Raw genomic sequence first — 23,557 nt, 5'->3', positions numbered from 1 at the left:
GTGAGAATTACCAAAATGTGACACAGGGTCATGAAGTGAGCAAATGCTGTTGGAAAAAATGGCAGTGATAGACCTTACTTGATGCAGGGTTGCCACAAACCTTCCATTTGTAAAAAACCAGAACACCTGCGAAGTGCAACAAAGCAAGGCACAATAAAACGAGGTAAAACGAGGTACAGGTGATAATCCAGCAAAGGAGATAAAATGGAGTCATAAAAAACTCCAACCCAAAAGAAGGCAGGAAAAAGGAAACAAGAACAGACGGACACAAATGGGGGTGGAAGGGGCTTCATCACAGTAAGTGTATGTGGCCTAAGTGCTACAAATAAAAAAGTAGAGAACTGCCAGGTTAGATTTGTTAAAAACCTGCTGCCTGTAAGGAACACACATTAAGTATAAAAATATAATAGGGTAAAATAAAAGGATGGAATGATATACCGTATTTACACTAGTCAAAAGAAAGTTAGAATGGATATATTAATATCAAAGTAGATTTCAGAGTCAAATACAGAATTTTTCTGTTACAGTCAAAAGTGTCCTTATCGGAAGGGTAAGTTGGGACGAAGTGAGAGAGTGGCATGGACATATATACACTACCAAACGTAAAACAGATAGCTTGTGGGAAGCGGCCGCACAGCACAGGGAGATCAGCTCGGTGCTTTGTGACCACCTAGAGGGGTGGGATAGAGATGGAGGGAGGGAGACGCAAGAGGGAGGAGATATGGGGATATAGTATATGTATAGCTGATTCACTTTGTTATAGAGCAGAAACTAACACACCATTGTAAGCATTTATACTCCAATAAAGATGTTAAGAAAAAAGTGTCCTTATCAATATCTCTCCTCTGATCAAAAGTTAAAATTTATTTTATATACCACTAGAGCACCTATCACAGCCTCCCTATGATGTGGAATAATTCATTGTTGTAAACTAACAAGCAAGTACTATAGTTATACAGACAGAAATATGTTGAAATTGAGAACACAATCCAATCTATCTCCGTGCAAAGAAGGGTTAAAACAGCATTCCTGATACTACTATCCTTAGAAAGGCCTGCTTACATAGGTGGCATCTAGGAAGTTGGCTTTGGAGGGCTCCCAGGGTTGCCTATGTGATAAGGGCCAGTTTACTGTGCTAGATCATCTGTGCAAACAATATGGTTTTCCTTCTGGTACATGCTGGGCAGAGGGTGCATACATGACTAGCCCCAGTAAAAGACCTTGAGCCTCTCCGGGCAGAAGCACCATGCACATGCTGCCCTATCTGTACTGCTGGAGGAAGAGGGAGCTCTGCATGCCCATCACAGGCGGAAGCACCTAAGGAAGCCTGCACATGGGGTCTTCCAGACTTCATCAAGGTCTTTCTCCATTAAGATCTTTTCATTGGGGCTTCCCTGGTGCACAGTGGTTGAGAGTCCGCCTGCCGATGCAGGGGACACGGGTTCATGCCCGGTCCGGGAAGATCCCACATGCCACGGAGCGGCTGGGCCCGTGAGCCGTGGCCGCTGAGCCTGCGCGTCCGGAGCCTTGCTCCGCAACAGGAGAGGCCACAACAGTGAGAGGCCCACGTACCGCCCAAAAAAAAAAAAAAAATCTTTTCATTTTGCATCTTTAGCACATAAAGGCAACAAGTCTTAGCCATAATTACAACTCTGTGCTGAGTCCCATGAGTCCTAGTCAGTCTCCAAGTAGAGGTATCTTGTGGACCCCTGAGCACAAACAGAGAATTCAGATCTGTGAACGTTCCTTCCTCTTAAAAAACTATAGGGCAAAATGAAGAACACATACTTTGATAATTTCTTAGTTTACATTGCAAAGCACTAGGATTATATAAAAAATAGCAGTATTAGACAACATTATTCATAAAGTGGGTACTTGGAGATCATCTTACGTAAAGATACAGACCATATTTAAAACGATCTTATATAAACCTACTTTCAGTTTACAGGGGAGGGGTGTGGACAGAGACTTTTACTGTACATTGTTATTAATTTTTTAAAACAAAAATTACATTTACATTACACTGCTTGTTTACATTCTTTATGTGTACTTCCACCTTATATAGAAAAGCTATTTTTGTCCTCTTTTTCAGTCTACAACAAGAACCCAAAATATTAGAAACTTACAACTCTTCTTGCAGAATTTAGGTGGTTTTTGCACAAAGGCAACTGGCACAAAATCAGTAGAATACAATGGAATTGCAATATGGGATTGTGAGGGCTTCCCTGGTGGCGCAGTGGTTAAGCATCTGCCTGCCAATGCAGGGGACATGGGTTCGAACCCTGGTCCGGGAAGATCCCACATGCCACGGAGCAACTAAGCCCGTGCGTCACAGCTACTGAGCCCGTGAGCCACAGCTACTGAGCCCATGCGCGTAGAGCCCGTGCTCCACAACAAGAGAAGCCAGGCCACTGCAATGAAGAGTAGCCCCTGCTCGCCACAACTAGAGAAAAACCCGTGCACCGCACGGAGACCCAACGCAAGCCAAAAAATTAAAAAAAAGAAAAAATATGGGGTTGTGGCAGATGATGAGGGGTGAAGAAAGCATGAGAAATTATCAGTCTAAGTGGAGAGATGTTATAAGTAATGTTTTAATGTTTTATTTATAGAGTAAGGCTGAACATTTGATTCAGAACTAGTTAAATAACGGAAAATATGTGTTGGAGGTTTATGGGATATTTCTTTGGGGGGCAATGAGCGAAGTGCTGGAAAGAGGGGGCGATAGGTAAATAAATGATCAAACATCTGTAGAATTCAGGATTAAAGTATTCCCTTGTAATATTCAAATTATCCAGATTTCCAAGCTGTTGGTAGCACCCCCAGGGCTCCAAAGAGGAAATTAAAAGAGAAACGCCATTACCTTTCCTGAAATACAGGTCGTAGTTTAGCATATTCTCCCATCTAGCAAAAAATAATAAAGTTCCCTGTGGAAAAACTGAAAAACAATTTGTGGGACATTCCAGAAAACCTAAACTGCTTGATAATGCATGCCATTTAACAATGGAGGAAATATATTAAATGTATTAGCTTTAAAATAGAAATAATATTTCCTGATTACGGGGTGTGGGGGGGGTGGGATTTGTCCAACCTCGGCACCAGGGGAGCTGGGTCCTGCCTGTGCAGTGCAGGTGGTTCGCAGCGCCACTAGGTGCCAGTAGCACACTCCCCTCCCTTGGACCACAGCACTCAGTATTACCCGTCACTGGCAAACTCCACTCATGCATACATTTACCCCATAAATGACTCCCTTGTGTTCCAGGTACTTTGTCAGGCACTAGAGATAAAATGACAAACCAACACATACAGTATTCATGCCCTCGTGATGCCTACAGCCCTAGTGGGGGGACCAAAGGTAATTAAATACTCACAGAAACAACATAAATTTACAAATGTTGCTAAGTGACATAAAGGAGAGATACATATTCCAATGACGATGTATATTAAGGACACGTGCTCAAATATTTCTTATTTAAAGATGCAGACAATCCAAAAGTTTAGAGTACTGCAACCCCCCATCTGAGCTTTGTATCTTGTTCTTTTCCATCATTAAAAGATTGAAAGGTCCAATGCTAACTTCAGTTTATTTCAGTATCTGTCAAAGGCTTTTAAAAAAAATGATTCTCACAAAAATAGGGAGATCTAAACAAAAGTACATATTTCTACAACCATTTTTCAATCCCAACCAAAATTATCAAAAATTAGCCAGTAGATTTTCACCTTCCAAAGTAAAAACATTAATTTTTAACAAAGGGGTTTAAAACATCCATAAACTCTTTAGAATATTTTAATCAGGAAATTCTGTGTCCAGGATTTTTTGGCAACCAATGTGAGAATATTTTTGTTGTTTGTCTGATTACAAACTTTCACTGTTTCTGGCAATAAACTACCAATAGAAACAGTTCCAAACATCTGTTTTCAAAATGCTCAACCCCTCAGCACGTGTTTCTGTGAAAAGTCATTACATTCTTATTGTTGAAACACCACCTTTATCTTGAAGAGGCAGATGAAGTGTTTATTTTCTTTGAAAACAGAGGTAGATATAATACATTCAGCCATGTCATCCTAATAACGGTCGACAAATTTTAACATCTGCTTTTGGTAAAATAAAAGCCTGTTCTAAGTTCAACAGCACTTTTACACACTTTGCCCCTGGGGGACCTTTTAAGACATCAAAGATTTTTCATTTTCACACCACCCCACCCCATCTCTTACGTAGGACTGTAAAGATTTACTCTATTTTAGAGGGGTTCTTTGACAATTATAAATTTATAAGCTTATATAAAAATTAACCACACTGGTGACCTCCTTTAACACTCTGGCACTTACTTGTGACTTCTTTCTTGTAACTATGAATGATTCCATGATGATCTTTAGGGCTATTCATTTAGACTACAAGTATTTATTGAGGAATGACCAAAAGAGAAAAAGATCCTTTTCAGAAGGGCACTATTATCTAGTGAGGAGAGACAGACAAGGTTATTAAGTAAATATACACTGTGTTAGATGCTGGTAAGTACGGAGGAGAGAACAATCCAGCGGGGGTATGATGGGAGGAGGAGACTCCTGAAATTTTCAATAGGGAGCCCAGCAAAGCCTCACAGATTAGTTACTTCAATAAATACCTAAAGGAAATGAGGGAGGAAGCCATGCATGTAGGGAAGAGGGACTGCAAAGGCCTAGAGGTGGACAGTTTTGAGGAAGACCAAGAGATCATTGAGGCTGAAGGAAGCGAGGGAGGGGAAGGGCACTTGTGGGAGTGGTGAAGATGGTGGAGGCCTTGCCAGTCAGGAAGGACTGGCTTTTTTCCTTCTTAGTGAAAACGGGAAGTCACTGAAGAGTGTCAGGCAGAGAAGTGATGTGACTTGACCTACGCTACTTATCTATTTATCAATTTATCTATCAGTGTGTCCTCATTCCATGGATGAAACCCCAAGACTTATCATTATTTTCTGTTACTGCTCAAATTGGTCCCGGCTCTTAGGGGCTCCTTCAGGTTGGCTCCTGTGCTTGAGGCCCCATCTCTCTGAGCATTTCCTTGCTTTCTGACACCTCAACTTGAATCTTTCCTGCACCATGAGCCACTTTCAAGGAGCTCTGGTCCTTTTCATTGGAGACACTGGTTAGAAACAAGATCTAGGCACTAGATGTGCTCACTGCTACCAGAAGTCACTACTTCTAGGCCTTCACAGGGGACAGAGCTAGGAGATAAATGCAGCATACTAAACACATGCATACACACATACCTATATTTCTGTATCTTTCCATGTAGTATTAAAAACCTTAAGTTTATATTGGATATCTCCATTCTAACACCACAAAAATCATTTAGAATTTTACTCACTCGATTACAGCAGGTATGTGCATGTATATGCAGGGTTTTTTGTCTTTAGCTTTACGGGTATCCGTCAAGACACTACTTTTCAGTTGCTTAGTTTTTCCCTACCCCTGTCACCGTGAATTCTGCTATCCCCGTTTTAGGTTCCCCCATAGCCCAGATGGCTGTAGTTGCTTATTCAGGGGTAGGTGAAACATTCTAATGGTTCTAAGAGCCAGAGCTATACAAAAGATATATCTGAGAAGTGTCGCACCACATCCCTGCTACACGGATCCACTCCTGTCTTCCACCCACCTTTAGAGACAGGTAACCAGTCTCTCTACTTTCTGGCTTATTCTTCCTGTGTTTCTTTTCCACAAATGTGCATATGCATGTATACTTTCTTACGTCTCCTTCCTTCCTACATAAAGTGTTGCACACCGTAAGTGGTCTTTTGCACTCTTTTATTCCACTTAAAAGTATATATTGGAAACTACTTTGTATCAGTTCATAAAAACATTCCTCACAGTATTTTACAGCTGCACAGTATTCTGCTGTATGAACCATACCACGGTCCATTCAACCGTTCTATTATGTGTGGTCAGAGGTGCTTTCCGATATTTGCAAACTGAAACAATGCTGCTAATGTTTTTGTATTATTGGAGGCATATTTTCAGGATAGAATCTCAGAAAGGTCAAAAGATAAGTGCACGTATAGTCTGTTAGGCATTTTGCCACATCTCTCTCCAGAAGACATGTACCAATTTGCCTTCCCACCAATGAGGCATAAGGGCACCTACTTCCCCACAGCCTTATCAAAATGGGTTGTTACAGTTTATTTTAGCCTTTGCTCATTGCCTTTCCTATAGTGCTTTTCACTGTCACAAAATATTCCAAAACTACTTCTAAAGTAGTTCGTGGAAGAAACAGTTCTCACTGATCTATCACAGTCACGATCTGGCCATCTAAGTATGTTCAGACTGTGGAAATTATTTATCGTGCATTATACTGTTCAAAATTTGGTAATGGAAGCCTTAAATGTAATGTCACATTTCCAAAACAAACACTCTTAACTTGACTACTCCTGAGGTGAGGGTTACTCATCCATATAAAAGTAGGTAATTTTGATCATCTGAGTAAAGCAAATGTTATAATAATTGAATAATTAAATCTAAGTCCCTTGTCTCAACAATACTTTTGAAATGTTTACCTATATTAAATCTATTAAAGCCCGTATAATTTCTACGGTAAAAAATTCCACTTCTAATATCCCTTTGGAAGGCCTGTCTCACTTCTCCCAAATATACCTGTCAAAAACCAAAGGGAATTTGTAGGCAGCAAAGCAATTTCACTTCATAGGGTTTGTTGCCTTTATAGATGGAAGGTAAACGATGCATTTATTTCTCGATTGAAAATCACACGGAAATCGCAGTGAAAGCTTTGAAAGATGGCAGACTGTGTATGATATTACTTTGGGATAGTGCCAAAAAGACAAACCGAACTGCCAACTTTACTGAAAAAGAAATATTTTAATCAATTTTTAAAATAGCAAACAGAGCTAGCTCACACTGTGGACTAAAGATGTCAAATCCTGTCTCTCTTATTTAAATCTTCGTCAGAGTTTTGTCTTAAAGAGTAAGATGCGTATCATAGTCAGTAATACCCATTTCTAAGCATTTTAATTTCTGATTTAAATGTAAAATATTTATTTTAAAGATATGCATTTATTGCACAACTGCACAAACTACTCGTGGATATAAATTAATAGTTTCCTATCGTAAGGTTTTTACATGATAGTAATCATTTAATAAATCTTGGAAGGGAATCTTTATGTTGACACAGTAAATGTTATAAAGCTGTTGTTTAAATGCGTGTTTCTTCTACTTACTTCTGTGCTCCCTGAGACAACAGCTCTGTCCACGTTCACTAACAACGGTTCTTCCATCTGGCACACCCTCAGTGACCATTCCACAACAACGGTGATGAGCCCAACAAGTGCCTAAAATGGTTAAAATGAAAAGAAGCAACTGAATAAACATTAAACGTATTAACGCTAATAGGTAAAGATGAAAATCCCCCAAATCAATTCAAATGTGTGAATACACAATGGCATCTGATACCTGTGATACCACTAAAGCAGCCCTCCTCGAAATGTATCATCTAGGAACTTGTTATAAATGCAAATATCAGACCACAACCAAGACCTGCTGAATCAAAAACTCTTGCCATGGTGCCCAGAAATCAGCGCGTCAACAAGCCCTCCAGGTGATTCTGATAGCACACTGAATTAGTGATTATTCCTTCAACAGAGAAATTCGTTTCTAGTCATTTATTTACCGTTACTATATTTTATTTGGTGTATTTACATAAAGGAAAATTACTTAATACTTTGTTCTGACAAATAAGCTACATATACACCTCTGTTCCACTGCACCCCACACCAAGAGCCCACACCAATCATCAGTAACAGCTCAGTCTTTAAACTCTCTCTCACAGAGCACCTGAACAATTACACGCAGTTCTTCACCCAAAACCCCAACAGCACCAGATCATGAGCGTGGATTACTATCCTGCGTTACAGGACATTCACAGGGCTGAGATCTGTACCCTTCAACCCGACTTCAAGTAGACCCAGACTGCCATGTTCCCCAGGTTTTCATAGATCCCTTTAAAATTTCTCTCTCCGAAACTGTCAGATCTCCATGGCACTGCTGCCTACACAAGTGTAAATGCAAACATTTATAAAAGCATCCAGCCCAGTGACGGCCCCGTGCAGATGCTAAATAAGTTAGGTAAACATAATGAGACAATTTAGTTTACCTAAGCAGGTATACTTAACAATGACGTTTTTCCAATGTGATAATTATTTCTAGATGAATGGCACGTACTATTAAGTGGATAATTTGCTAAAGTGAAAAATGCTTACAGAATCAAAAGGTAGTTATTAATGAAGACTGGCTCATACCTGTAGGGTCAAATAAGGCTTGGACATCAATGGCATCCGGAAGGCCAACCAGACTGAGTTCATCCCATAATTTACCAGCCTGATCATCTGAAGCAGTCTGCGTGCTTACACTTACACAAGGTACTACATTCTGCTGAGGAGACCGTTCCCTGGAAAATAAATAAAACAAAACGGATGTGAAAGTGATAACAAGCAGAAAATTGTTTCCTTTTATAACGACTTAAATATAATGTATTGCCTAATCAATTTACTTAGGCATAACTATCATAAAACAACTTTTAGAATATGTTATTATTCATAGTATAGATACAAAACTGGATAGCTATATTATATAATGTAGCAACTAAAAACAAAAAAAAGGTCTCCAAATCCATAGGAAGTGTTACAAATTATAGCTGCAGACTTATTTTGCCATTTTATATATATATATTTTTAAGTGACACTCTAATAGTCCTAGTCAGGAACCATATTTTATCACATAAAATGAATATTCCCTTTGGCCTTCCTTAAATGCTTAGAAAACAACTGGATCAAATCAGACATCTCTAAGTTGCTTTATGACCAGTGAGGACTCTGCCGCCACAGAGCTGGCAGTTAGGTTACGTCCCAGGGGAAACGAAGACCCACTACAAGTGTGAAGAGGGAGGCAGTGGGAGTGAAATGTGAGCCCTGGAGCCTCCTTGCGGTCCCCTCAGCAATCTCGACAGCTGGACTGTGGCATGATGCCTCAAGTATCCTCTGCTAAGACTTTACCTCACAAACCAGAAGTAAAAAGCAAAAACAAAATAGCTACTAGTGACCTGGGAATAAGGGAAAGAGTGTACAGCAAAAAGTACAGTATAAAAAGAACGCTGAGCAAGTGTTCACTGAATAACATAAGGGAGATTTCAAACTTTGAAAGCCCTAAAACTTCATATATGACTTGAGATCAAGAAGTAAACAATGACTACTATTATGATTACATTAAACATGGGAAATCAGATGGCTGGCACTAAGACTTTAATCTTCTCCTGATATCACAGTATTTAACCTGATCATATTCTGGATTAAATCACTATTGAATATAGATCATAACTCACTGCACTGATGTATGCTGGATATATATCATGATTCCTATTAAGAGAAAATCAGCACAATGACCAGGGTACTAACTTTTTTATACCTGGAATCATTGAAAGAAAAAAAAGTATTACATATTTCAATAAGTACATTTAAATATCAAACCATATAAAAAATAACCAGTATTTTTTATGTTCAGCAGTAGAAATGCATAGGCTTTTTTTTTAAGTTTACCATGCTATGCTAACTTCAAATTCTTGTTTTTATAAAATTTGCCCACAGTGAAATGAGAACAAACCTTCCAGTAAATATAATCTCCATTCCTACAAATACATCTTCACTACTAACTTGCTAATTTATTAGGAGGAAAAAAAGACTAACAGTTCATCTATGAAGACGAATGCATTGTTTTAACATACTTCTTTTACATCCGTAATTTGATGGGGGGACAGGTATAAAAACCCATGGAATGACTAACCAGTCTATTACTAACCAGTTCCCAAGCAGCAGGTTAGTCAAATTTCACCTTCAGGTTTTACAACCAGTTTGTATGTACATAACATATTAGTAAGATGCTGACACCAACCCTACGGGTGAGGAACCCAGCTTCGGAGAGAACATCGAGAGTAGTCAGCTGAAATATTTACATACCCCCCCATTTTAAATCTAAAAAAAAAGAGGAAATGAATCCTTGATTATATATTCTTATATTTACTGCACCATGAGGGAAAAACTATTTTAAAATACTCCTTTTCAAATTAAAAAATTAACTAGCTGTTTAGCTGGTTTATAACTCATTAGCAACATATTTTGTAAATATTTAAAATGACCAAGCTAAAGTAACTGTTTATCCCTAAATGATTTCCAAATTTCATAAACATGCTTTATTCCTAAGGTCCATTAACTGGCTTGTTATCATCACTTAATAACTTGCTAAACTCTTAAGTGTATATAAAGACTTTCATTAAACCAAGGCTATTTTTACATAATTATTTTAGCTCATAAAGTTTTCACTAAAAATTAACTTAGCTTATAAAATAAATAAATAAATGAAGCCTAACTGTACTTCCCAGAACAGTTGTTTATTAATTGCCATTACTCAAGGCAGAACATGAGGATATACGATATAACCTGGTCCAGTCCAGTAAATTTACTAATGACCGATGGACATAAGTTTTCTGGACTTTTGATATATTTTATTAGAAAGTGAGCTCCCAATTGATCACGAAAGGTAAAGCTAGCTATGGCCTTTAAAAACACCAAAACTCTAAATACAATACTTCTAAATTTCCTTAAGCTGTTCCACTTTAAATTCTTTTAAAAGGGTTTTTCTTGTTATTGTTTCATTTCCTACTTCAGGTCTTCAAGGCATTGGCAGCAGTCCAAAAGAAGAAGCCAATCAAGTAAGTACAACACAGTGCCTTAGTACTTAACTTTGGATAAAAGCCAGATAAGCACTTGGATGATTACATCATCACCCTCAAGGGGCAGAGCTGGTTAGCCTTACAAGTTAAATTAATTTTTACACTTTCTCATCAACCACAGAAACTTCTATTCCCTCAACTACCAGAGCCAAGTCCACATATTAAGATGGCCTTCAAACGAACCTACAACATATAAAAAAAATATTAACTCCAAAAGCAAACATATTAGACAAGAGTTTGGGACAACTAAAAGGTCCATGAATATAGACACACATATATAGTTATACAAATAGTAAATTCTTTTTTAAAATTATAGTTGATTTACAATATTATATTAGTTTCAGGTGTACAACATATGTAAGTTCTTTCATATAAAAAAAAAGAGCATCTTCTTTGACTTTAGAAAGGGAATTCTCAGCACATGATTATTTAGAAGGAAAGAAAGTTAACATTGTACTGTAAGAGTTTACAGGACAGTTCAACATTCTCTGAACCACAGAAACAAATAAATAAATGACACACATAGGTAAAACCACTTTGGTTTTGCTATTCTTTTATGTTATACTCTTACAAACTATTTAAAACTTATCTAGGAAAAGGAAAGAAAGATCTCATTGATTTTCTAAAAATTTTCATTCCATATATAGATAATTCCATGAATCCCCTCTAGCCTTCCTTATATTATGTTCTTTAAAGTTTTCTTCTTTTTAGTTAATACACAACTAGCTTAAACTTTTTTTAAATAAGAAAGAAATTTTGAGAAAATGAGTGTCTGCTGGGTTAATGGTGAGTCATAAAGCATCGTATGAATGTTGGAAACATAAAAAATTGTTCAGTACAATCCCATTTGTATATTCATAAACATCGCAATGAAAAACTATATATAGTCTTACTGCGTTACAAACCACTTAAATTCAAAATTGCTTACTTTCTCTGTCCTCTTTGTTTTCGTGGTGTTGAGTTTTGTATTTTCTCACAAGTCCCACTGCTGTTGTCATCAACGTCCTTCTTGTTAGAAGGCTGGTTTTTCCATGGCAAAATAAATCCAGGCGTTACTCTAAATTGTTTTAAGTCTCCTTGTCCTAAGGAGCTTTTTTCACCACAGTAACAAAAAGCGCAGAGCTGTTCACTGGTAGAAATGAAAAGTACGGAAGACAGAGAGGAGAAGTAGCTTTATTTAACTATTTCAAGTTCCAGACTATTGCAGATACTTGTGTTTTAAAATTAAATATTATGGCTTTAGTGCAAGCAAAGCATGTAAAAATATCTATACCGTAAGAACAATTAAGTTCAAAAAAATTATACATTTGCAATTCTACTTTTCTATAGCATGATGTTTTTTAAGTAGTAAATATACCAAATCAAAAAATTATAGTTTGTGCTTAGAAAAACAATTTTCTTTTAAACCTGATTTTAAAATCTCGAAGTTGATAAAGAAGGCAGGAATGTACAGTGGAGAAAGGACAGCCTCTTCAATAAGTGGTGCTGGAAAAACTGGACAGGTACATGTAAAAGTATGAAATTAGAACACTCCCTAACACCATACACAAAAATAAGCTCAAAACGGATTAAAGATCTAAATGTAAGGCCAGAAACTATCAAACTCTTAGAGGAAAACATAGGCAGAACACTCTATGACAGAAATCACAGCAAGATCCTTTTTGACCCACCTCCTAGAGAAATGGAAATAAAAACAAAAATAAACAAATGGGACCTACTGAAACTTCAAAGCTTTTGCACAGCAAAGGAAACCATAAACAAGACCAAAAGACAACCCTCAGAATGGGAGAAGATATTTGCAAATGAAGCAACTGACAAAGGATTAATCTCCAAAATTTACAAGCAGCTCATGCAGCTCAATAACAAAAAAAACAAATAACCCAATCCAAAAATGGGCAGAACACCTAAACAGACATTTCTCCAAAGAAGATATACAGACTGCCAACAAACACATGAAAGAATGCTCAACATCGTTAATCATTAGAGAAATGCAAATCAAAACTACAATGAGATATCATCTCACACCAGTCAGAATGGCCATCATCAAAATCTAGAAACAACAAATGCTGGAGAGGGTGTGGAGAAAAGGGTACACTCTTGCAGTGCTGGTGGGAATGTGAATTGGTACAGCCACTATGGAGAACAGTATGGAGGTTCCTTAAAAAACTACAAATAGAAGTACCATATGACCCAGCAATCCCACTACTGGGCATATACCCTGAGAAAATCCCATAATTCAAAAAGAGTCATGTACCAAAACGTTCACTGCAGCTCTGTTTACAATAGCCACGAGATGGAAACAACCTAAGTGTCCATCATCGGATGAATGGATAAAGAAGATGTGGCACATGTATACAATGGAATATTACTCAGCCATAAAAAGAAACGAATTTGAGTTATTTGTAGTGAGGTGGACGGACCTAGAGTCTGTCATACAGAGTGAAGTAAGTCAGAAAGAGAAAGACAAATACCATATGCTAACACATATATATGGAATCTAAGAAAAAAGAAATGTCATGAAGAACCTAGGGGTAAGACAGGAATAAAGACACAGACCTACTAGAGAATGGACTTGAGGATATGGGGAGGGGGAAGGGTAAGCTGTGACAAAGCGAGAGAGAGGCATGGACATATATACACTACCAAACGTAAGGTAGATAGTTAGTGGGAAGCAGCCGCATAGCACGGGGAGATCAGCTCGGTGCTTTGTGACCGCCTGGAGGGGTGGGATATGCAGGGTGGGAGGGAGGGAGACACAAGAGGGAAGAGATACGGGAACATATGTATATGTATAACTGATTCCCTTTGTTATAAAGCAGAAACTAACACACCACTGTAAAGCAATTATACTCCAATAAAGATGTAAAAAATAAATAAATAGAAAGAAAGAAAGAAAGCAAGCAGAAAAATCTTAAGTTGAACCATCATAAATTGGAGACCATCTATCTGTTTTTGGTCTAAGAAATAGAGACTCTTTTATGTGAGCATGAAATAAAATAGTTGAACCTGAATGGAATTTTAAAATTTCCCCTTAATCTACACAAACATAACAGAGATGTCTAACTTTTTAAAGCTCCCTATAAGGGCTTCCCTGGTGGTGCAGTGGTTGAGAGTCCGCCTGTCAATGCAGGGGACACAGGTTCGTGCCCCGGTTTGGGAGGATCCCACATGCCGCGGGGCAGCTGCGCCCGTGAGCCATGGCCGCTGAGCCTGTGCTTCCAGAGCCTGTGCTCCGCAACGGGAGAAGCCACAACAGTGAGAGGTCCGCGTACCGCAAAAAAAAAAAAAAAAAAAAAAAAACTCCCTTTAATCCTTGAATTTAGTTGGTGATATTTTGTGTGTTAACCCAGTTCCTTATTTTTCATCAGATTACTTTTGCCATCCAAGTGTTTTAATTTCTTATCCTACTTTTTACCTTCCTTTTCTCCACAGAGACTGAAATATACTTTTTCTTGCTCCTTGGGGGTATTCTGAATAAGTTAAATTTAACTCCCCATCACCATTCCATGATTTGCCCAGTGAAAATAAATTACCATCAATTCTCTTTAAAAAAAAAAAAAAAATCTCGAAGTACTGAAAAGGAATAAAGAAAGTAAAAAATTAAGGTTGGGGAAGAAGGTACAGTTTAATGGCCACTCAATTATATCCCAGCTATGTAAAACAAGTGATGACCAAGTTTTACTTAACTACTTGATGGAACATTCTTTATGCATAATATATATACCATACAGAGAGATATAAAAAAATAAATTTAAGTGGGTTAAGCAGTTAGTGATGAGGGACAGGGGAACAGACAGAAAGGGTTTAAGAGGAGAGGGAAAGGGATGAATAGGCAAAACTGGATTTTTAGAGCAGTGAAACTACTTCATATGCTATACTGTAGTTAATGGCAGATACATGACACTGCACATTTATCAAAACTCACAGAACTATATGTAACACAAAGAATGAATGTAAACTATGAACTTTAATTAATAATAATGTATCCACAGCAGCGAAGAGTAGCCCCCACTCGCCACAACTAAGGAAAGCCCGCGCGCAGTAACGAAAACACAAATATAAAATAAATAAATTTAAACAATAATAATAATAATGTATCAATACTGGTTTATCAGTTGTAACAAATGTATCACACTAATGAAAGATACTAATATTAGGGGAAACTGAGGCAGGGAAACTTCTGTAAACCTGAAGTTGTTCTAAACAATAAAATCTATAATTTTTTTTAAAAAGAAACCATTTAAAAAGTTAAAGGACAAAACCAATATATACTTATGGAATATATGCTTGATAAGGGATCTTAGAAAAAAACAGAATTAAAAGAACTGCTCCTCTTGGATATATCTTCTCTTCACAACACATTTATGGCTGCTGTACTCAAATCTTTCTTCTCAAGCATTAAAGTTCCCACCATCACCTCTGTAGTGTCTACCTCAGGAGCTTTCATAATGTCTTACATTAACAGGTGATGGAAATAATCTTTTCAGGTAATGTTTAACGCAAGTTAAATTCATATTGGACCTCTCTCAACTAACTACCTTTTGTTTATAAAAGTCACCTATTTAAGTTTTTCCAATATTACGTATTTCAACTTCATGATAAACTGTGCTGTCCATTGATACTGACACATACACACACACACACCTGCTCATGATTAAATGTGGTCTACTTTCAGAAAAATAAAGTCAAATAGGGGAAAAAATGTTTTTCTTCTTGCCTAAAGGATACTATCCACCAAATTCCTTTGCCAGTACCTTATTAATTTTTTTAATTTTCTTATTTATAATTTTCTCTAAGCTTTAAACTTACGTTTCTTTCAGCATACCCTGTTTCTAGTTTGTTTCTTCCCCTAGAAACATTACCTATGAGGAGCAACAATCAGATGGACAGCAACTTTATGAACAACACTGATTAGGAAATGGAGAAATACTTTTAAAGTATTGACAAAAAATATCTTAACCTTCAATTTTATATCCAAAACCATAACTCAAATGTAAAGGTATAATAAAATTATTCCCAGGTTTCTATAAGACCTGAGAAATTTTACCACACAACAGACCCACAATGTAAATATTTTTAGAGAAATATTCAAACTATTAAAGAATTAGGAAATGTTACAAGGGATGTAGGAAATAAAGACTGTCAAATATCTCAGAGTAATTTATTGTTAACTTTAAAGGGTGGCACAAAGGAAATCCCTGGCTTCCGCTTTGGATGTAGTAGAAAGCTGCAAAGAACTTTGCTTCCACTGTCACAGCAAAAACTCACCAGACAATCCACAAATTCACTTTTCTTGAACACATCAGATTACAAAAGTTGCAGAGGAAACGATTCACCTGCAGTTGAATGAAAGGCACTTCCAAGAAGAGAAGAGACACAAGCCCTTGCTTAATCTGAGGAAGAGGCCACTCACTGGATGTCATCCAAGCAGGCTAAAGAATTCAGTGAAAATTTTATAAATTGCTAAAAGCCAAGTTTGTGGCGGTAGGAGAGTACAGAACACCCAGGACCCGCAAACACAGGGGAATTCTAGCCCACTCACGAGCTTCTCTCCACGCACCTCCCCCGGTGCTCGTGCCCACCACTCAGGCATGGAGAGGAGTCCTGAGAATGCATCAGTCATGGTAAAAGCCTGGGCAGGAGAACAGCAGAGACATGGGAAAGACACAAAGATCTTTCTTCTTCACCTTCCCTGCGAAAGAAAAGCCTCAGACTGGTAAAAGGAGAGCAAAAGTCTCTGCCCTGCAATGGTCAAGACCAGCTGCAGATGGAGGAATGAATGGGGGATGGGATGAACCTCCCCCCTGGAGGAGGAGCAAGACTGCGTAGACCCAGACCATGACGGGTCTCCGCTAGCTGAGACAATGACGGGACCCCCGAGACCTAGGGACACAGCGCTCACCTAAGAATAAAGCTGAATCAGAACAATAAGAAACATCCTGCCAAGCCACTCTATATCATTAGTGGCAATGCAAAATAGTACAGTCACACTGGAAAATACTTTGGCATTTTCCTTGAAAAATTACCTCCTCTTAGATATTTTTACCTAAGTGAAATAAAAACCCTACATTCACACCAAAATCTGCAAGTGAATATTTATACCAATTTTATTCATAGCTGCCCCAAACTGGAAACTACCCAAATATCCCTTAATTGGAAAATGATAAATGTGGTAGAGGGCTTCTCTGGTGGTGCAGTGGTTAAGAATCCCCCTGCCAATGTAGGGAACATGGGTTCGAGCCCTGGTCCAGGAAGATCCACATGTTGTGGAGCAACTAAGCCCATGCGCCACAACTACTGAGCCTGCACTCTAGAGCCCGCGAGCCACAACTACGGAGCCCACGTGACACAACTACTGAAGCCTGTGTGCCTAGAGCCCCTGCTCCACAACAAGAGAAGCCACCGCAATGAGAAGTCCATGCACCGCAACAAAGAGAAGCCCCCACTCTCCACAACCAGAGAAAACCCGCACGCAGCAATGAAGACCCAATGCAGCCATAAATAAATAAATAATTTATTTAAAAAAAAAAAAAAAAATGGGGCTTCCCTGGTGGCGCAGTGGTTGAGAGTCCGCCTGCCGCTGCCGGGGACACGGGTTCATGCCCCGGTCCGGGAAGATCCCACATGCTGCAGAGCGGCTGGGCCTGTGAGCCATGGCCGCTGATCCTGCATGTCGGGAGCCTGTGCTCCGCAACGGGAGAGGCCCCAACAGTGAGAGGCCCACGCACCCCAAAAAAAAAAAAAAAAAAAAAAATGTGGTAGGCACCTCCATAAAAGAGAATCCTACTCAGCAATAAAAAGGAAACAGCTACTGATATATGCGATGACATAAATGAGTGTCAAATGCATTAAATATGCTAAGTTAAAAAGGCCAGAATCAGAAAACAGGTAAGTGACTGCCTAGGGCAGAAGATGGGATCAGGAATGACAGCAAAAGGGCATCAAGTAATTTTTTTACTATGATGGAACTGTTCTTTATCTTGTTGTTGTAGTGGTTATATGACAGTATACAACTGTCAAAACTCACTACATGGGTGAATTTTACAGTAATTTTACTATACATATATATATATATATATATATATATATATATATATATATAAAAACCTGAATTTTTCAAAAAATGTTAGGGGGCCAAGACAAAATAGGAAGCATATATTTAAATAAGTAGAAAATGAAATGCTAGATGATAGATACAAAGAGATATGAAAATATGATAAATCATTATTCATATTGCTAAGACTAAGAAATCAATTCGAACTCTAAGTTTGAAATTCTTTCAAAATTAAATTCAACAGGGTACAGAAACATGAGTCTTAAGGAAAACCATCTCAAAAACAAAACAAAATATAATGTATAATCAATAGGAAAAAATTATGAATGCAATAAAAAGCAGGAAAAAAGGGAAAAAGTATTGCCTTCACAGGGCTCACATGACAGTAAGGAAGATAAACGAACTGTGGAGAAATAAAAAGTACAACAAAGGAAAATAAAGCAGAAATAGAGGGTAAATGTGGTGGGGGCTATGTTTTATTTATTTTTCATCCTACTCTTTTATTTTGAAAACCTTCCAAAAGTTGTAAAACATAGTGGGAATTTGAATTTTTTTAGTTGTTTTTTTCTTGGTTGCATCCAGTCTTAGTTGCAGCAGGCGGGTTCCATAATTGAAGAATGTATGCTTCTTAGTTGTGGCAGGCAGGCTCCTTAGTTGCAGCTCGCCAGCTCCTTAGTTGTGGCATGTGAACTCTTAGTTGCAGCATGCATGTGGGATCTAGTTCCAGGACCAGGGATCAAACCCGGGCCCCCAGCACTGGGAGCACAGAGTCTTAACCACTGTACCACCAGGGAAGTCCCTGAAATTTTTAATATAATTTATATATTTAATTTAAATACAAGAGACAGCCAAAAGAGAGTTTGGGAGAAACTTGATTAACATTTTAGAATGATCATTTCTGCAACTGTGCTAAGAACAATGTGGACTGGGGAAAGCAGAGAAGAAGTGGAGAGACCACTTAAAAGGCAACGACAGCCTCCTAAGGATAAGAGGACTTGGAGTAAGATGGTAGGCAAGTTAAGAGAGTAAGCACTGGTTTGGGATATCTTCTAAAGGTGGGCTACAAAATTTAGAATGTGAGGTATGAGAAAAGAGAGAAATCACGGACTAACTCAAAAGGTTTTGGCCTAAACAACTGGGTGAATATTGGTATTATTTATTGAAATGAAGAAATCCTGGGGAGAAGATTTAGGACAGGCCTGGGGTCAGAATCAACAGTGGTTGTGGACATGTTATGGGTGCAGTGTCTAGTATACTTCCAAATGGAGATATCAAGCAGACAGATGGAGAGCAAAGTCTAGAGTTCAGAGAAAGGTCAGCCCTCAAAATATAAATGTGGGGTTTCATTAGCACACAGATAGTACCTAACTATCGGACTGAATAATAAAAGTAAACACGCCGAGGACTTCAACCTGAGGACTCCAACGTGATAAAGGTGGGGAGTCTGCACAGAAGCCAGCAAAAGACAAAATGAGGAGGCAGATGTGACAAAAGCAAAAGAAAGGAAACATTTCAAGAAGATGGGAATATTCAACTGATGGATGGTTCCAGTTTTATTCATGGCTTCCAAGTTAAGATCTAAAAAATTACAAGACTTAAGCTGAATGATACAGAGAAGTTACCACATCCTGTATTTCTTTTTTTAAAGAATGAAGAGAGGGTAAAGAACAAGAGTATAAACTTAAGTTTACAAGTAAATAAAAAATCAGTTCTTATGCTAAAAGTTTAGACTTTTTTCTTCTTCTAGGGATCGCATCCTGGAAATATTCTGTCCTGGTCTGAGGAGAGCAGAGTAACACAGTAGCCCACTGCTCTGTTCTACAGCCACCTAAGCCCACGGACGTGCTTCACTCCAGCTACGTGCAGAGCTATCAGCTCTAAAAATCCACCCAGCTTTCTGTCCTAAGCCTGCACTCTCTGAACTCCCTCTACAGTCAACTCGCTGCTCTTTTGCCCGTCACTAATCTCCAATCCAGTTGCATTCATTCTCTAACCTGATTTTGGCTTCTATACCAACAGAGACCAGGGAGGTTGCAGATTCCTCAGACACAGAACGCTGAAAGGCTGTGACTGGCTGCTTGCTGCTGTCCACTTCTGCTTCAGCATCCTCTTCTGCTGATTGTTCTTTGATTTCTGCTTAATAGTAAACAAGAGAATACAAAAAGTCATTCTGCATTATACCAACCTTTAGTGAATTTATCTATAAAGCATACATCGTAAAGGAAAAATAATGAAGCAACAAATGACAATACTTAACTAACATAGGAAAAGCTTATATATATAATTAATGGTACTGTTTATATTTATTCTCTATTATACAATGATAATCGAAATAATGTAAAACAGGGCATACTTTTCCAAATTACAATTGATGCAAATCTTAATAACAACTGTTAAGAACCTTATTTTCAGGATTATAGCAGTTCCTCTACATAACAAATGTGACTCATGAAAAAGTTTCTTGGTAATTTATAAATTGAAATTATCATTCATTTAAAACAAGCATTACGGCCTCTATCAGCCATTCTAAAAGTTAAATGACTGAAAAGAACACAGTGCCTTTGACTCCAGTGCCTTTTTCAGTTATCCTCAAGACTCCAACCCCGAACACCTCACACATACTTTCTTAGGAGGCAACCTAACTGTTGAGAGGGTTTCCAAACATCATTACCCCTAATATCATTCCTCTCTTTAAATTAAACGACATATCCACCACCCTGTCTCTCACACTGTATTGTTAGACATTAACAGGCATGATCCCTGCACTAGTGCTCCTGATGCAACCCCACACTCCTGGCTCCATCTTTCCTTTCTAACTGGAAACTTACACATACTTTTCTGCACCACTACCCCCAAACCAATCAACCAACCAACCAACGAGAAAGGCTTGTAGTCGTTTAAGCTCCTCCTGTCTTTTCTTCCTTTCACCACCAAATTTCATGCAATGGGACTCTGGAGTGGCTGCCCTCCACCTCAGACCCTTCCTACAAGGAATCCATCCTCCAACCACAGCACTGTTCTCTCCACCTCCACAGGTGGCAAAAGAACTAACAATCCCGGGCTACTCACAAGCCTTCAAACACTCCAGAAATTCATCTGGCACCAAGGAGTACTCACTCCCTCTTTAGTGAAATGCTTTTCACCTCTTAAACACAGGGAGATATCATGGATTACTATGGGCTTTGGAGTCATGAGGACAAGTTCCACCAACTACAAACTAGGCAACTTTATGTAGAAGTCATCTCTCTCAGCTTCAATTCACTCCCCATAAAATTAGAAAGCTACCTATACTTCATGAATTTGTTAACAAAGATTAATTAAACGGTCTAGCATCTGTCTCTTCAGCTGACCTGAGACCTCTAAATGTGAGTACAGCTCTCTACATGTCCTTTATGTGCTCATCTTTTGTGTGTGTGTGTGTTTTCCTAATAAATTTATTTATTTATTTTTGGCTGTGTTGGGTCTTCGTTGCTGCGCGCAGGCTTTCTCTAGTTGTGGTAAGCGGGGGCTACTCTTCGTTGTGGTGAGGGGGCTTCTCACCACGGTGGCTTCTCTTGTTGTGGAGCACGGGCTCTAGGCACACGGGCTTCAGTAGTTGTGGCTTGCAGGCTTAGCTGTTCCGTGACATGTGGGATCTTCCTGGACCAGGGCTCGAGCCAGTGTCCCCTGCACTGGCAGGCAGATTCTTAACCACTGTGCCACCAGGGAGGCCCAACTTACTGATTTTTTTTTTTAATTTATTTATTTTCGGTTGTGCCGGGTCTTAGTTGCGGCAGGCGGGTTCCTTAGTTGCAGCATGTGAAGTCTTAGTTGTGGCATGCATGTGGGATCTAGTTCCCTGACCAAGGATTAAACCCGTGTCCTCTGCATTGGGAGGCGGATTCTCAACCATGGCACCACCAGGGAAGTCCCTGACTCACTGATTTTTAAGTCAACATCCCTAACCCTACCTCCTGCTCTGAGCTCCAGACCATACTTCAACTGCATACGAGGCACATCTAGCAGCTTGAACACTCACTTTCACATCAAATCTGATTTCTTACCTCTCAGGTTAGCATGACTTCCCTGTCAAAGTCTTCTAGATTCAAAATGAATCTTAGGGAACTATTCTGACAAATGAATAATTTTGAGAACTATTAATTTTTTAGTTAGAAATAATTATAAACAATTGTAAATCCTGTCAAATCATAAAATTAATGATGCAATGAGGCATCAAACATATGGTTTTGGTTTTCCTATTTAAAATGTTTCTTTTGTGCTCACTTCAGCAGCACATATACTAAAATTGGAACGATACAGAGAAGATTAGCATGGCCCCTGCGCAAGGATGACACGCAAATTCGTGAAGTGTTCCATATTTTTGATGCAAGAGGGAAGAGATGTGGGGATATATGTATATGTATAATTGACTCACTGTTATAAAGCAGAAACTAACACACCATTGTAAAGCAATTATACTCCAATAAAGATGTTAAAATAAAATAAAATGTTTCTTTTTAAAACTGAAGTAGAAAAGTTGACCATAAATTAAGTGCTTGTGGGGCCTATTAATCATGGTGTCTCTCCTGCCTACTTCTAGCCACAAAATTGGTATAGAATCAAATCTACAAATACAAAATACATTTGTATCAAACAAGGATTATAAAAAGATCTGCAGGCCTTCCCTGGTGGCGCAGTGGTTGAGAGTCCGCCTGCCGATGCAGGGGACACGGGTTCGTGCCCGGGTCTGGGAAGATCCCACATGCCGTGCAGCGGCTGGGCCCGTGAGCCATGGCCGCTGAGCCTGCGCGTCTGGAGCCTGTGCTCTGCAACGGGAGAGGCCACAGCAGTGAGAGGCCCGCGTACCCCCCCCCAAAAAAAAAAAACACAGGGAGCAAAGTCACCCCATCAGCCTGGACCTCTCACTCTCAGAAATATTACACGAAAGAAAAATGAATGTTTTATTTAAACCATTGCTATATTTGGACATCTCTGTTACATCAGTTTAGCCCATGCTCTAACACAGAAACCAGCATCAGGTGTGGAGCACTGCCGTAACAAAAACTTAAAATAGGCGGGCTGGTGAGCAGGTGAGAGAACAGTGATAGCAGTGTTTGGAAATCAACTGACACCATTTATGCTGTATCAAAATATATGGTAGTGCTGTGACCTGCAATAACTTGAAAAGCAGACCAGCTGCCTCCAGAGCTCCAGGGAAAGCATCTGGAGAGAGCCAGGAATTATTCTGTGTTGCCTGCCCTCTAGCACTTTTACAACCAAAGACAGAAAGGAATACGGTACGGCTTGAGAGATTCTCTCTGCCTATAATATTCAAAGTACTATAAAATGACCATATATAAAAACACCTTTAAAGAAGCATTTCATTTCTACCCAGAGATGTCCAGAGCACATGTGGGGTATGCCCTTTTTGTACCATTTCTACTACTAGGTAACAAGAAAGGGTAAGAGTCAAGAGAAGAAATGAGAACTGTAAAAGAGGAATAAGAAGAGGGCCTCAGAAGCTTACAATGAGTTAGGTGGATGAGGGTCATGTCACTACATCCCTGCGAACACGTTTCTCCTAAGAACAAGCACCATTTAGCCTGCATCCCCCCCTCCCCCAAAAGCAGGGTCCCTCCAATAGGTATGGCCTGTCCGTTCTCTCTTAGTATGTTGCTAACCACCACTATGGCCTCTAGTCAGAAGTTTTCTTCTAGCAAATTGAGGCACAATCTCAGGTATTCTGTTGTTTTTCTCCCCCT

General features: G+C 38.9%; 1 protein-coding gene and 1 non-coding gene across 2 annotated transcripts in view; one reads left to right on the top strand and one right to left on the bottom strand.

Moving 5' to 3' along the window:
* KMT2C (lysine methyltransferase 2C) overlaps positions 1–23,557 on the bottom strand; it is a 294,073-nt gene that overhangs the window by 167,974 nt on the left and 102,542 nt on the right. The window contains 5 exon segments of the mRNA XM_032643218.1: positions 7,203–7,286; positions 7,288–7,313; positions 8,280–8,428; positions 11,691–11,891; positions 19,811–19,949. Coding sequence (XP_032499109.1) covers positions 7,203–7,286; positions 7,288–7,313; positions 8,280–8,428; positions 11,691–11,891; positions 19,811–19,949 — 599 coding nt within the window.
* On the top strand, positions 22,072–22,178 carry LOC116759919. The gene has a single exon (XR_004351583.1). It is a non-coding gene; the product is annotated as a U6 spliceosomal RNA (small nuclear RNA).

This window comes from Phocoena sinus, chromosome 9 (assembly GCF_008692025.1).
Source record: "Phocoena sinus isolate mPhoSin1 chromosome 9, mPhoSin1.pri, whole genome shotgun sequence".
In the NCBI taxonomy this organism is placed as follows: Eukaryota; Metazoa; Chordata; class Mammalia; order Artiodactyla; family Phocoenidae; genus Phocoena; species Phocoena sinus.
The sequence above is the reverse complement of the archived record's forward strand: the minus strand, read 5'-3'. Positions and strand labels throughout refer to the sequence as shown.